Genomic DNA, 14317 nt, shown 5'->3' with positions numbered 1-14317 from the left:
GTGACATGAAGCTATCACGGCGGCATGTTTGAGCCGCCTGATTGTCTGATAAGACTAAGATCACATCAATCAAGCCACTTGATTAGATGAAACTAATGGCATGTATTAGATACCAAAAGTCTAGATAGACTGAAATGGATTTAAGATATAAGAAGCCGCAATGGTTTGCTCTAGAAACATGTATCCAGTCTTTTTCATTATCTTCATATTTAGAAGAAAATCGAAACAGCTTCCTTAGTGAGCAAATCGCCACATCTATTCTTCAAAGTAAAATCGAAATGGCTTTCGGAATTCTGGAGCCAGTGTCAAGCACAATCCCATCTGGAACGAATCTCCTAGAGAATTTGCGCAGTGCATCAGATCCAGACGGAATCGAGACGCGACTCATCCTTGTCCCCAAGCCATCCGACTCGCCATTAGATCCATTGAAATGGCCTCGATATAAGAAAGAACTCCTCTTCGGGACTATTGTCTTCGGGGCATGTGCAGCCGGGTCACTAGGGCCAGTTCTTGTGCCTGGTTTTACTACGGTCGCCATATTGCTCGATGTGCAACTGACTGATATGGCTCTTCTGAATGGGAGTTTGATCATGACTCTTGGTGTGAGCGCATACCTTTGTCCCTGTATAGCCGAAGTATACGGAAAGCGAATGGTGTATCTTGTAACGACGATTATTATTGTGGCTGGATGTTGCTGGGCTGGCGCAGCAAGTTCATACAATTCCCTATTGGGGGCGCGCGCAATACAAGGTGAGTTCTAGTAAAGATCTTTCTGGAACAATTTGAGCACTATCGACTTATCATCGTAGGTCTTGGAATGGGCGGCTTTTTTGCGATGGCAGGTACCGCTTCAATCACGGATGTATTCTTTGTGCACGAGCGAGGGAGACGTATTGGACTTTGGAATTTCAGCGTCATGATTTCAAACAATCTCACACCGATTGTGAGTGGATATGTCATCTCCAATCTGTCCTGGCACTGGAGCTTCTGGCTTCTAGCAATTCTTTGGGTTGTGATTCTGGCAGCAACCCTCGTCTGCTTCCCCGAGACGACTTTCTACCGCAATGTAGCCTTAGATAACTCCGTTGAAGTCGATATCTCCGGTGATAACTCAACTCCCCCAAAAGACAAATCAGAACAACCAGCATCGATCATAAGCTCACCAAATCATGAGGTCAAAAGCTTAGATGTTGAGAGGTATTCTCAAGTATCCAGTTGGAAATATCATTTTGGGTTTGGCGCTGTAAAGTTTCGCGACCAAAGTCGTGTCTTCAAGCTTTGTGTAGATCCAATTATCCTCTTAGCACACCCAGCAGTCCTTTGGGGATGTCTAATGTGGTCGGTGGTTTTTACATGGATCATTCTAATCGGCACTGTGGTCTCTCAAATCTTTGGAGCAGAACCATATAGCATGAGCACAACCGCAGTCGGAAACCTTGCAGGAATCGCACCTTTGATTGGATCCACAATAGGAACACTCACAGCGGGGTGGGCTTGCGACAAGATAGTCGGATATCTGGCACTACGCAATCGTGGTATGTATGAGCCAGAGTTTCGTCTTCTTATCATTATACCGGCATTTATTGCCATGGCTGTTGGTGGATTTGGTCTTGCAGCTGCCATTGATAAAGGCCTCTCGCCAGTCACGTGCGGTGTTTTTATGGCGATTTTAAATTTTGCGGTTGGTGCTGGGTGCACCGGCGTTGTTGCATACACCAACGATGTATGCGGCCAACGATCCGGTGAAGCCTTTGGTCTTGCTATGGTAAGCTATCGTTTCTTTGAAGACAAGATGAGGAAGCAATTGTCTAACATTTATTTTAGATTATTAAAAGCGCCTTTGCTTTCGGTCTCACGTTCGTATTTAACGATTATTATACTACAGCCGGCCCTCTTGTATTTTTCTCAACTTTTACGGCGTTGACTTTAGGTATCATGCTGACGACAGTCCCAATGTATACATTTGGAAAGAGGATACGATCATGGGCGGATACAACAACTGCGTTGACTTTCTCTGGACCTAAATGAGGTCTTCGTGTTGGAGAAGAGCGAGGTATCCACTCGTAAAGATAGAGAAACAGTTGTTTAAGGTTGATCTAAAGGAGGAAATAACCAATTCATATCGTTTAACTGAAACGGGTCGCCCATCTCATAAATTCCCAGCGTGAAGTCAGAATTTGCAAAACCTCTACCTTCCTTAATTTCTGCTTCAGGAAGATCGTCCTTCAAAGGAAGATTTTCGAGCTTGTCGGCCGAGTAGGAATTTGCAAAATTGTCGTCTTTGTTGTGTGTTTCCGAAGAGGCTGTGATTTGGTATTCCATCGATGATTGATCTTTATGCTCGCTTGAAATATCATTTTGGGAGTGCGCGGGCAGAGGATAGCTTAGTCGCATTGGCAATGCAAATACTACAGACCATCTATGCGCAAGTTCTTGAAGCAACGCGATGGCCTTTCGCAATCGCTTCCAAGCATACTTCATTTCTCCTAGCGCTTCTATACACTCTCGGAATCGAGTAATTGATCGCTTACGCAAAGAACCATTCGAGGAGGTTACACTAAGCAGATGCATAATGGCTGCGGTAAGAACATGGTGTACTACGACAAAAGGAGCGGTTCGGAGATATCCGGCTTTTCGATAGTCTCGGAGCAAATTCGTGATAGCGACAGCTGAAGAGTTTGATGATTGCACAGCCATGCGGTAAAGAGCACCATTGGAGTCTTCGCGCAATAGGGGTCGCTGCACCAATATGAGGCACATGTGATATGTCATTCGAAGACTGATAGTGGTGCTAGACTGTCCGTTCCGTTCGCTCGATAGCTGTCTATTCATTTCATTATAGAAGGTACATAAGGCTTCGCGGGCATCGAATAAAAGTTTATTGCGGCTTTGGTTGTCCAATTCATGGAACTGGAATGAGTAACTAAAGCTATTAGCAATGAAAATTGGATGCTATACCTAGCTGACCATACATTTGATCCATATATTTGTCGAATAAAAAAAGAAGCTGACACTCGTAATTGAAAACGAGCTCTGGGAGCGTCGCTGATGATGTTAGAATACTCTCCAACCATGGAGTTCTGACACGAGTCCATGGTATACAGCATTGTCTTCCTAAGCTGAATGTAGCAATTCTTTGAAAATTAGTCGATATCCATAAATATATTTGCCAAGCTTACCGGTCGATCCGAAACCAAAGCCAGAATGTTCGGATACGCGAGTCTTTGCTTTCAGGTGAGATACCTGCGATATTCTGCAGATTCACCACATGCAAGCCAAGTTGTGTTGTTAGAGCTGCGCCCATACCTATTAAGAGAAGATACTGGTTAATGATCAATGCTCTTAGGACTTTCAATGAGACTAACAATTATACATCCAGGCCGTATTTTCATTGTCTAAGGTGAGATCCCGCCAGCACAGCATTGCCAACGCCCGAACGGTAACAAGCGATGGACAGCTTCGACAACACTGCTGGACAATATTCTCAGCACTCTTGTAAAACATATCGCCGATATGAGTAGCATTTTCTCTCGCGGAAAAACAAGCTGCAAGAGCAAACATTGCAGTTCGTAGCAATATCTCATCCAAGTCAGCTCCAGTAGAAAGAACATCGAAGTTGTTGAGAAAAAACGGATCAAGAAATTGATTGTTTGGGTTCAAAACAGAGTTAAAGACATCAAAGAGCTCCTGTTGTAACGCCTTATCCGCAAGACACTGGTCTAACGAAGGCATATCAGATGCCGTGATTCTCGGATTGCTTTGAAGCTGGCTGTCACTTCTGGATTCTTGAGCAGCAGATATAAACTGGAGGTTAGACGACGGGCCAATAAATGAAGTGTCTCCGTTGCTATCTATCTTAAGCTTCCACATCAGATTTCCTACCTCGTCGACTGCAGAAGCCGATCGTGTTTCTTGGTTAGAAGGAGCTCCAGAAAGCCCATCCATACCTGGCCTTGTGGGCGAAGATGTTGATCCTAGAGTAGCATTGCGCGTAGGGTTACCAGAAGAAGCTTCATTCTCTAACTCTTTTACCCTTTGTAGAAGGATCTCAATTTGTTCTTCGAGTTGTTCAACCTCTTCTGGGTCTCTCTTGCGTCTGAGCGGAAATAGATTAGCAAGCTCTAACTCTACTTTGACAGTACTAGAAAGTAGAGATCAAAGTTCATCCTCACTTTCGATTGCTTCGCTCTTTGTCGTAAACACACTCCCTTTCTTGAGCCTGGCATGAAGAACATTGTGGGTTTCTCCCGTCGCATTTGCGCTTCCTTCGTCGGCATTCAACACAGGCAAGGTCGATTCTTTTGGCGTGATCCATGCGAGACGTTCGAGGGGGAGATCAGAAGATTTGAAGTGGAATCGAACAGATAGTCCATCTACGGACAGAATTCAAAGTTATCAGGTTCAAAATCTGCAAGTCAAGTGGCCTACAGTTTGATTGTTTGTGATTGAAGTTGTACACTGGCCCACATGATGATTAGATAAGATAATATTAACACAACACGTGACCTGACCAATTCTCATATGTCGTACCTGGTCTTTTGTGTGATCTCTTTCGAAATGCACGACCATTCTTTTTACCATTTTGAAACATGGAATGTGCGTACCCACGCAGAGACAGTGGTGTATAGATCAAACGACATCACATACAAAATTAACTAATCAGTCAACCTCGCATCTACAATTGTCCATCGTCTTTGGTATCCATTTTGAACGACCTGCAGTTTGGCCCTCCAACGAAGTCGCGGTTCATACATTGCGATCTCCACAAGCCTCCGTACAGTGGCAAGCCAAAGCACTAAGATATTTTAACCAACATGTTAGCCAACGAAGACTCCAGGATCACATCCTGCAAAGTCCTCCATACTATGGTTGGGATGAAAGCTCAGCATCGTTCGAATTTTATAACCGAGGATAGAAGAATAGTTACGGCTACAAACACTATCCGGCCTGCAAAAATTCCATCTTATTACTAGGGTGCGACTTGTCAATGGTATTTCATTGTACTGAGAACTTTGATCATTACGCATTTTTTGCCGATTTTTACGTGCACAGGTTTATGGAGAGACCTTCTAGCTTCGACGAAGAGTCATTGGTCTAACGTGGATCATGAGTGGTACAGATTGGACACAATAGTTGCAAATGATCAGGTACCATTCTCTTTGAAATATTTCACGCCCACTAACAGGGTATTCACTTTCGCGCCCGGTACAGCTTACAAAACGGGAGTTTGATTCGGTATGACTTTGAATTTGGATATCTGTTTTAATGAATCCAGATGAAACGTCTTCTCGAATTCCCCGCCCATGATGTTGGGCTAATGTCCCTCTCAATCAAGGTAAGCATGTAAGAATACTAGAGAGCTTGCTCAAAACGACTGCTTGGTTGGCAGCACTACTATCCCTCTTGTTTGTTCCACCAAGACTGATACTGACATAGCATCCATCGGTTCCAACAACTTTGGTCTCAGTAGGGAGTCTACCTCCATTGTTGCAAGTTACGACATCAGTACCACTAACCAATGGAACTGCAGTGTAAATTCTGGAAAGAACGAAGCTGAAGTCAGACGCCGATGTGCAATCGGTAGTTTCAGGAAAGTTGACATTTAAGAACGTTTCGTCTGGGAGATATGGGGTACCGGAAGCAACGATAGCATCGACTACTATTGCACCTAATTCGCCATAGATAGTGGCATAGGCGGGTGCTGCAACATTCCAGGCCGTTGCGGATCCTTCGGCTCCACTGAAGGCAATTGCTGGTACACCGAGCGATACGGCCTCAATCGCTGCTCCAACAGTACCAGAGACGAAAGATATAACACCAGTGTTGACTATCAGTCATTAGTCTTCATTTTGTCAACCTCCATTGCAGCCAAATACATACCTCCGACGTTTGGTCCAGTGACAGCAAGGTCGGGGGCACCTCCAAAGTATCCTGGGGCCAACGTTTCGATGCCATACTCCATTGCAGTCGCAGGGTAAGAGTTGACGTAGTTGAATTGAGGAGCTGAGCTATTATAGCCTACTGCTGGACTCCCGCTTGGACAGGAATTAAATTCGCATGCCTCAGTGAGGACAGTAGGTGTACCAGTTAGAGAACCTTTTCTAATAATTAGATTTATTCCTTAGAATGCTGAAGGAGGCTATCTTTCATACCTGCACCACTCTTGTTCTCTGCAGGGGCAGATACGAGAACATCATGTCCCGCACTGGTCAGAGAATTGTACAGAGTTCTGATATTAATCTCGGCCCAGCCATCATCGTTTGCAGAAACAATGTTAACTGCCTGGGCAACAGCTGGAAGCAATGCTAAAGATGCAGTTGCGAAACGCATGATTGATGGCTCGGTGCAGAACTGAAGAGTGTACAGTTTCAAAGATTGACTTGGAGACCTAGAAAGCGACAGCGAGAAGAGCTTCTGTAACCTCCTATCGCCGGGTTAATCAAACCATTATATACACAAACTCACAGAAGAGAAACGCAATTGTCCATTCACCTCACCTCAAAAAAGCGGGGTCGACTTGGTACCTTGTGAAGTGGAATTGCGGAGATTACAAGAATGTGATCCACGCACGGTACCTGTCACTTTTCACCTTCTGTGAGGCCAAGCAATTATTTTTCCATACGCACGTGAAAAAATGTAAGGAGTTCGTGATTAGATCGAGTATAGTTTAGATGGACAAGAGGGGAACAAAGCTTGTGAGCTTGTATCTTGTAGAGTACCGGCATCTCTCCGTATATTAGAGCTGTAGCCTGTAGGATACCGCGGTGTAATCCTTGACTTTGAAGAAGGGCCTTCCGGAAGAAGATATTGCTCCGATGATGTGGTTAAACAACCATCTTTCCTACCATCAATGCCAGTACCCACCAGCGGTCGCACGGCGAACTTCAAGCCGAGAGTCTGACCTTATTACTGTGATTACTAGATGTGTTTAAGCATCTAGAAACTCTAATTGGTACGAGGATAAGAATCACGTTTGATGTTCTTTGTTGATGTGAATTTTGCTTGGTGATGCGGTGAGAGTGGAGAGATGAAGGGGTTATCTCGCTTCCACTTATCAGATGATTATCTCCGGATCTCCACGTGTTTAGCTAAGAGACTCAGAAGCTAACACTATTCCGAACTTCCGAAGGCTGTGTCCACTTGACTGGCTGACTAAGCTTCGTGAATCATTCAAGTACAGAACGATGAGAACAGGATCTTTTTTTTTTTTCAAAAAAAAAAAAAGAAGAGTGTTGGGCAAAAAAGACCATACTCGATGGGAAAAAAATTGTAAAAATAATGGGCATGTCACATTGGAGCAATTGAAGCTCCCTAACCGGTTCGAACGATTGACCTGAAGATAATTGTGCGAAACTGCAATCTTCCGCTCTACCACTGAGCTAAAGGAGCGAACATAAACCATTTACTGTTGAACTAGAATGTACATTTCACAGATATATTCTATTAAAATAGTCCAAGACTGCTCAGTTGAAAACTCAAACACAAAGGAAGTCCGTATAACGCGGCTATGCAATGCAGGTACGGGTCAATCATAACAAAGGTAATAAATACAGCAGAGAGCCTCATTGCCCTCGATAAAATTTCCTTTGTACTGACTCGGAATACTCGGTCGACAATCCTAGTATTCCACCATACAGATTGAAATGATTGCTCTATATTCGAACAACAAAAAGTGGCACTTCACTAGATTCAGCAGCCTCAAAATGTCGATTGTCTGAGGTCGAGTTGTCCTATTCATTAACATAGTTCTTAAGGCTCCCGAGTCGACGACCCGATAATCATTGTTGTTTTGCTTCAGCTTATAGCAGTGGATTATGTCCCTTCTTTTGGGGGAGTGTAAGATCTACTACAACAGCTTTGATGTTCCTAATATTTAGTACAAGTGCCAGAGTTTTGTTTGACTGCTATATATGATAACAATCGTTTGTCAAACATTATGTATTTCGCGAAAGCAAGAGTATCATTTATATTCAACTAGTGCTACACAGATCTTTATTTCCAGACAAATCTAGGCAAGACAAAGTGAAGAATTCGAAGCCGGCATTTTGCGTCTACATTATCTACTATCTGCTATCACATCATCCCTCGTCGGCTTCAAAGCAAACCGCACCCGATTCAATTTTGGCATCCGGTCAAGTACGACAGTTTCCATCCGCACAACCGCCTCTTTATACAATGTCGCCGTGTTTGCATCGTAAGAACACAAAAGCATCCGTACTAGTCCACGAGCGCGCGCACCTGCCAATACTACTGATGGCGGAAGCTCGGCTTCGAATTGAAACGCTGATAGTGTGCATGTATCTATAAGTGTGAACGATCTCAGTCCGCTTTCATAGCTATATTCGTCACCGTCGGGATGATCAGCCACATTATCCCCTCCTTCCATCCACTGTAAGCGACCTTGATCAGATCCAAACATCAGCTCTTCCACCCTCCCCAAATTTGGATGCCCAGCTACGCCATACAGTCTAGCCTGCGCTTGATGGACTTCGGGACTCTTGTAAAGGTATCGGACTACCCACGGTACTATAATGGCATTCGCCACGAACACACCCAAAGCTACCTTCCAGAAGTTCGAGAAAAATATATCGAACCTTCTGCCAGATCTTTGAGACCAGAGAGGAGACATCACCACCACAGAAACCATAAACACCATACTGAAATACGAACATATTCTCAGCAGTCCCCAACCAAATCTTTGTGGACGTGTAGCCTCATAATCAATTGCTTCAAGAAACTCCCAATTTACCATCGCACCTTTCGCATCCCCTAATATCACAGTATTGTTCTCCACCACTTCAGAAATCTGACAAATCGGCGTGATATCCCATAATTTTGCTCCCCAAACATCTTGCATCTCATGCCATGGTGCCCGATTATCCTTCAATTTGAGGCAGAGAAGTCGTTCAAGAAGCATATCACTATCGTTGGCAAGAGAAAGTCTTGCAAAAGCCTGGAAATCACTATCGGATTGAAGAACTCGAGGACGTTGACGAAGTAATCCCTGCAGAGCATATGCTACGTCGCCGGCCATGCGTTTCTCCGTTTGGCGCCGCTTGAGACATTCAAGGGCAATGGAAATCAACTCCAACTTCGTGAGATGAATTGAAGATTCATAGTGATCAATCAACTGGCGTAAGGCAATAGCATCATCCCAAACACGACCTGGAAGATTCCGTTTTGCGACTAACTCGGGCTCAGCGGTACCAGGTATGTAAATCGAAATGCGGTGTTCGCCTGGACACAGGAGAGCTTCGGGAACAGTCCAGAGACGACTTCCCCAGTCTCGTAGCCACTGTGTTTTTGTATTTGAAAGATCATCTGAATCCCCCTCCATGGCATCATGAGTGTAATTGGTAAAGTTAAATCGTGGTCCAACAACTATAGCCATTGAGTGACATGCCCGTACGATATCACATATTCGATATACTTCTCCTATACTTCTGTCCGGATCTTCATCTTCTTCGGGACGTATACACTCATAATCTATCCAAAAAGCATCAATACCTGCGGTCTTCGTAGCACGTATCGCGAACTGGATAAGCATTCCCATGTCCTGCTCCGCGGCAGCCTGTCGTTGAGCATTAATAGAAGATGGCAAACTGGGATCTCCGGAAATGATGGTATAGAATTGAAGGCGGGTATAAGATATGAATATGTAATTAGGGTAACTGTTTCCATGTGATTGAGCCCAAGTAGATACGTGACGAGTGGTGTAGCCGGTAGATGAGGAAGGGTCCAAGAAACAGAGGTAAGAGGGGCCGAGTTGTCGGTCCGGAACGTCGCTTGTGTTGAGCGATGTAGATGGATGATGGGTGGGAACTTCGCTGTAATCAGCGATGCTGTGAAGACTCATGATATCGGTAGAGTGATTAGCTTCTTCGTCAAAGTGGGTGATATCTGTAGGTAGTGGGCGTTCTCGTAATGAAGCAAGAAAAGGCTGTCGGCCTTGCAAAGGTGCTTTTACTTGGTCATGGCGTCCTAGTTTTGGTCTGTTGTAGATCCACTTACTGCGGGCGTTTTGTGTGATTTGAATTGAGAGTTCACCAGGAAATCGTGGGTGTAAAGGGATCTTTGAGATCAGTTAGCTTGGCAGACTCACTCACACAGTCTGACTTCTGGCAAAAGAACGGAGACTGGATATACGCACTAGGGATAGAAGGGCGGGCGTCCCAATGAAACTTTTTAAAAGCATATAACCAACTCCAAGAACTTTCGATCCCCAAACGACTATCACCGCCAACTTCCCCCAGACCCTTCTTTCCTCGAAGTTGGAGCTAGGATCATTTGATATCACGTGAAGCGGCGCATGAATCCAAAGCATTGTTTTAATAATAAAATTGTTCCGGGAGGTGAGATTAGATGGACTGAGAATCTTGCGCGGTACAAGATTCATTCCGGGTTCAATATAACTCTCATCATCATCCTCGTTAACGTTGTCATTGCTATCACGACGATTTCGCCACAGCAGATACCAGGTCCATGAGCCGTACGCTAATGCTGTGCAGTATGAAAATCTTTTATACATATATATCAGCATTCTGATATGGCATTACAATTAGAGGGACGGGAGGGGGGCGATTATCATATTTGTTTGTGGGATCATTTAGCAATAGCAAGATGAATACATACAGCAAAATTATCAGTCGTGCCCATGCAAAGTATGCATAACGGTACCTTCGATCGCTTCGTAAAGTGCCAAAAATAACTGATAAACGAAAAGTCACATGAATGACTCGGAAGAGATTGGATAGGGAATAGTAAGAAGGCCTCAGGCGGTTGACGGATATGAAGTGGAAATACGGTTCGCAGAGGAGGAGAATAAAGCCAATGAGAGACGTGACAGGGACTATGCGGGAACCACTAAAAGAATTATCAGTGGGGAACGTGAGGAAGATGGCGGTGATTAGAGAGACTAATAAGGGATTGAGTTCGGAGTGTGTAGGTGGTATAATTGAGGGGGATCATAGACTGAAAAAAGTGGAATAAGTGAGGTGAGAATTAGAACATGTTATCACCATGGGACTTGATAAATATGTATTTGGAGACAAAATGAAACATACAAAGGCAGTGGCATTACATGTTGGCGTAACGAAAGGGCTAGGAAATAGCTGATGTCGATATAGGTAGTGTAGGCTCCGAGGGGGAGCTGTATGAACCAGAGAGTGACGAGAACAGAGGGATTCATATTGCAGCTCATTGGCCTAGAGACACTGAGTGGGGCGGGATTGCACTATACAGGAAATAGTTTAGGCGAAGTGAGCAAGCGGAGCGGAACGAAGAGCGGGGAGGTGGAAAGTTGGATGAGCGCAAGAATAAGAAAAGACGGGAAACAAAAGAGGTTGAATTTTTAATCAGGCTCGCTCCACAAGTTAATGGTGATGAGGGGAGTGTAAACTAGACTGGGGCTGAAATGTAAGCCCAGCTACCTAGGTAGGTAACAAGAAAGGATTCCTTGGCGTTGTGGCTATGCATAGAAGCCATATCTATATTTATCTTGATATGATTGGATGGTATCTATCCAGAAAACGAATTGTATGTCAAACGAAGAACATTCAGATCAGTGTATGTTATTGTTGGTATCAACTTGGTTGATAAGTGTAAGTACTTTGGTCTATTATGGTTGTATTCGTTCTTGATCATTATTATCTATGGGAAGCTAGTATTTAATATAGTGAAGTGCTAGCGCCACGCTAGCTAATACAGTGTCCTCTTTGATCACATGATCGATATCCCGACAATTATTGATGACTTTAAAGCTTTTGTGAGACTGGAATTGAAAAACTCAAATGATGTGAGAATCCGTTCGTCTAGTCGGGAAGTTCTATTCATCTAAGCCTGTCCATTGCAATGAACCTACTCGGCCTCAACAAATATGAATTATTACTTGCAAACTCATTTTGAGGAAATCTTTCACAGTGGTGCCTCCGAAAGTCTATACTTTGGCCATGTGAATAGCGTGAACCTGCCCGACGAAAATAAATACCTCCAATGCATCACAAAATCCACTTTTAATGCATATACACTGGAAGAAAGCTTTTAAAGTTTAATTGCTTATCAAAGAATTTCTGGACAGCTCCGGGAGCTCCTTGCTCGAGATGGCATTCGTAGGTCTCATCTCGAATGAGGGAAAATTAACAAACAGCCTTTCAAACAATCAGCTGCTTGGTATATGGTTTAAGTCGAGGGGAGTGTAGTCCAATGTGGTGGACGAAACACGAACCCACAAGGAAGTACATTTACTTCCAACGAAAGATTATCAAGTAGTGATATCGATGACTACTAGCAACAAGTAAAATACGAGAAAACAGCACCCAATTGGGGCACAATAGGAATAAAGAGATCGATCGCAGAGTCCAGCTGTGATGAGATGATTTGAAAAATGTGCAGTTGTTGAAAAATGCGCCCAAGGCTGTATGTCAGCGGATGTTGGCAGCTTATCTTTTCAGAAGTTTGGGATATCTTCAGCAAGCTGATTCTGCAGAGAGCGTTACTTCAAAGTTGAAGTTTGCAATCAATACCCATGAGAAGGACACTAAAGGAACAGTGAGTCTTTATGATGTCAGAGATTCGTTGACTCGAGCATCGCGTAAATGGGAGGTGCCAGTGAAAATGACCTGCGATAATACCAGTGAACACAGAGTATTAGGCTCAAAAGCCATACCTTTGGGGGATACCGTGTGCGAATCCAAGAGTTCGAGTACATAGTTATCACTCCGCATGAGATGGGGATGTATATGATGGCCTTACTTACCCGTTAGTTCTGTCAATGCCAATGTAGAGCCTAGAAGATATAAAATAGAGAGACAATAGGAGTTCATGTCAAGTCAGTGGCGCATGAACTTTCAATCTATTTTCGCGATGATTTCTTGAAGATATGTGTAACACTCGCACAGAAATTAGATATAGTTGTGAAACAAGATTAAATAACACGAAATTAAAGTGTCAGCGAAAAACGGTAGCAATGATGCAAAGAGCAGATGACAAAAACAGTCTAGGCATTCGCCGCGAATTCATCCTAGGAAGTTGATGAAGATTAGAAGAACCTAGCTATTGCCTAAGGGTGCATTGGCGACGCATGCTAAATCAATAGCTTTCTAAATTTCCAAGTCAAGTTGTCCACCCCAATACCTAACTTCCATATAACAATGCCTGTCATCTGACCTCCACCCAAACTAATATTCACACTCATCTGGTCTCACCAATTTCAAGCCCGTCGAAATTCAGACATGCAACAAAGCCATCCCCATCTCCTTTATGATTCTTCCATTTGTTCTTTCATTCTCAATGGATCCATCTCATCACCTTCGAGTACAGCCACAACTCTGTGGCTGAAGCTAAATATAACAAATCGCAATCATGGATACCTACCTACTGTTAAGTAGGTATCAATCACGCGGCCAAATTCGCGAACCAATACGACCCAAGTAAATGACCAGAGTTGAGTCGTGAGTGAAAAAGGGAGCATGCGATATGATCAAACTTCATTTCTCCATCTAGTTTTCAAGTGCCGAAACGACAAAAGTGGGGGAGGATCAAGTCCCGAGATGTTAAATAATAATAAAATTAGAATCCATGTTTCTTCGACTGATTTCATACTGTAGTACTACTACCCTACTCCTTCAAGCTAGCGATGTATGTCTTGCTTTACCAAGACCGGGTATCAACTTTTTGATGTCTCGGGGAAATATCCATGAATGTATGAGAGGCTACCCACTCTAGATAAATGAGATGGATGATGGATCGCGCGATAAGGTACTCTCCCTGGTGACGTAGAAGCTTCGCTACTACTGCGAAAGATAAGGAGAAAGGTGTGTGTGATGACAAGTTTCCAGATATGAAGAAGTATCCGAAGATGGGATACGGGACGAGCGGTATTTGAAGGTGGAGTGGAGCATCAATCTCGTGATCACCGCAGCACACCCATTCACGGGAAGCTACCTAGTAAATTGTAACGGCACGAATCTGCTAACACGAGAAATAAATGACTCTCATCGTAATCGCCATCGCCATCGATCGCAAAACTTGTTTTCACAACAGTCGCCATGCCGATTTCAACTGCAAATGTCAAAATGTACATATGAGACGCGGAAATGTCTAAGAATCCCTACTTTTCGGTATACCGTTGCCGAATATTAACACGCGTAGAGATACTTCCCATGCCAAGTAGAAAGCATCGAACTCGTCGAAGTACATATGAATTTTTAGCACACGGTAAATGTCTAAGACTAATCTCATATTCTATACCCCGCCCTTCTCAACATGCCGAACACGTGCTGTATACAGATCCAAAGATACCTAAGTGTAATACTCCGCC

General features: G+C 43.8%; 4 protein-coding genes across 4 annotated transcripts; 1 reads left to right on the top strand and 3 right to left on the bottom strand.

Annotated features, from left to right (window-relative positions):
• Positions 1-278: 278 nt before the first annotated feature.
• Positions 279-2028, top strand: EAE98_007961 (uncharacterized protein; the record flags this gene model as incomplete). The annotated part of the gene is made up of 3 exons (XM_038955584.1): positions 279-750; positions 810-1765; positions 1825-2028. The coding sequence occupies 3 exons, from the start codon at positions 279-281 to the stop codon at positions 2026-2028; spliced, it is 1632 nt and encodes a 543-aa protein (XP_038807878.1).
• Positions 2029-2085: 57 nt separating this feature from the next.
• EAE98_007960 (uncharacterized protein) lies at positions 2086-4315 on the bottom strand (the record flags this gene model as incomplete). Its single annotated transcript, XM_038955583.1, has 5 exons — positions 2086-2923; positions 2973-3134; positions 3180-3306; positions 3366-4096; positions 4173-4315. The coding sequence occupies 5 exons, from the start codon at positions 4313-4315 to the stop codon at positions 2086-2088; spliced, it is 2001 nt and encodes a 666-aa protein (XP_038807877.1).
• Positions 4316-5330: 1015 nt separating this feature from the next.
• Positions 5331-6330, bottom strand: EAE98_007959 (uncharacterized protein; the record flags this gene model as incomplete). The annotated part of the gene is made up of 3 exons (XM_038955582.1): positions 5331-5827; positions 5881-6096; positions 6153-6330. 3 exons carry the CDS (start codon positions 6328-6330, stop codon positions 5331-5333), a joined length of 891 nt encoding a protein of 296 aa, XP_038807876.1.
• A 1609-nt stretch (positions 6331-7939) lies between these two features.
• EAE98_007958 (uncharacterized protein) lies at positions 7940-11349 on the bottom strand. Its single transcript, XM_038955581.1, has 4 exons — positions 11064-11349; positions 10633-10863; positions 10151-10517; positions 7940-10072 (listed from the first exon to the last, which is right to left on the bottom strand). Exons 1-4 carry the CDS (start codon positions 11198-11200, stop codon positions 8057-8059), a joined length of 2751 nt encoding a protein of 916 aa, XP_038807875.1. The 5' UTR covers positions 11201-11349; the 3' UTR covers positions 7940-8056.
• Positions 11350-14317: the final 2968 nt, after the last annotated feature.

The sequence above is a fragment of the Botrytis deweyae genome (genome assembly GCF_014898535.1).
Source record: "Botrytis deweyae strain B1 chromosome Unknown BDEW_020, whole genome shotgun sequence".
Lineage (NCBI taxonomy): Eukaryota > Fungi > Ascomycota > Leotiomycetes > Helotiales > Sclerotiniaceae > Botrytis > Botrytis deweyae.
This window is presented reverse-complemented; position numbering and strand designations above follow the sequence as displayed.

Bases quoted from the DNA above. Each gene is read 5' to 3' on its own strand.
- EAE98_007958 (XM_038955581.1), bottom strand. From the start codon at position 11,200: ATGAGCTGCAATATGAATCCCTCTGTTCTCGTCACTCTCTGGTTCATA. The intron at 10,518-10,632 runs GTATGTATTCAT...TATGTATAAAAG, and splicing joins GCACGACTGATAATTTTGCT to ATTTTCATACTGCACAGCAT. The intron at 10,073-10,150 runs GTGCGTATATCC...CTGATCTCAAAG, and splicing joins CGCCCGCCCTTCTATCCCTA to ATCCCTTTACACCCACGATT.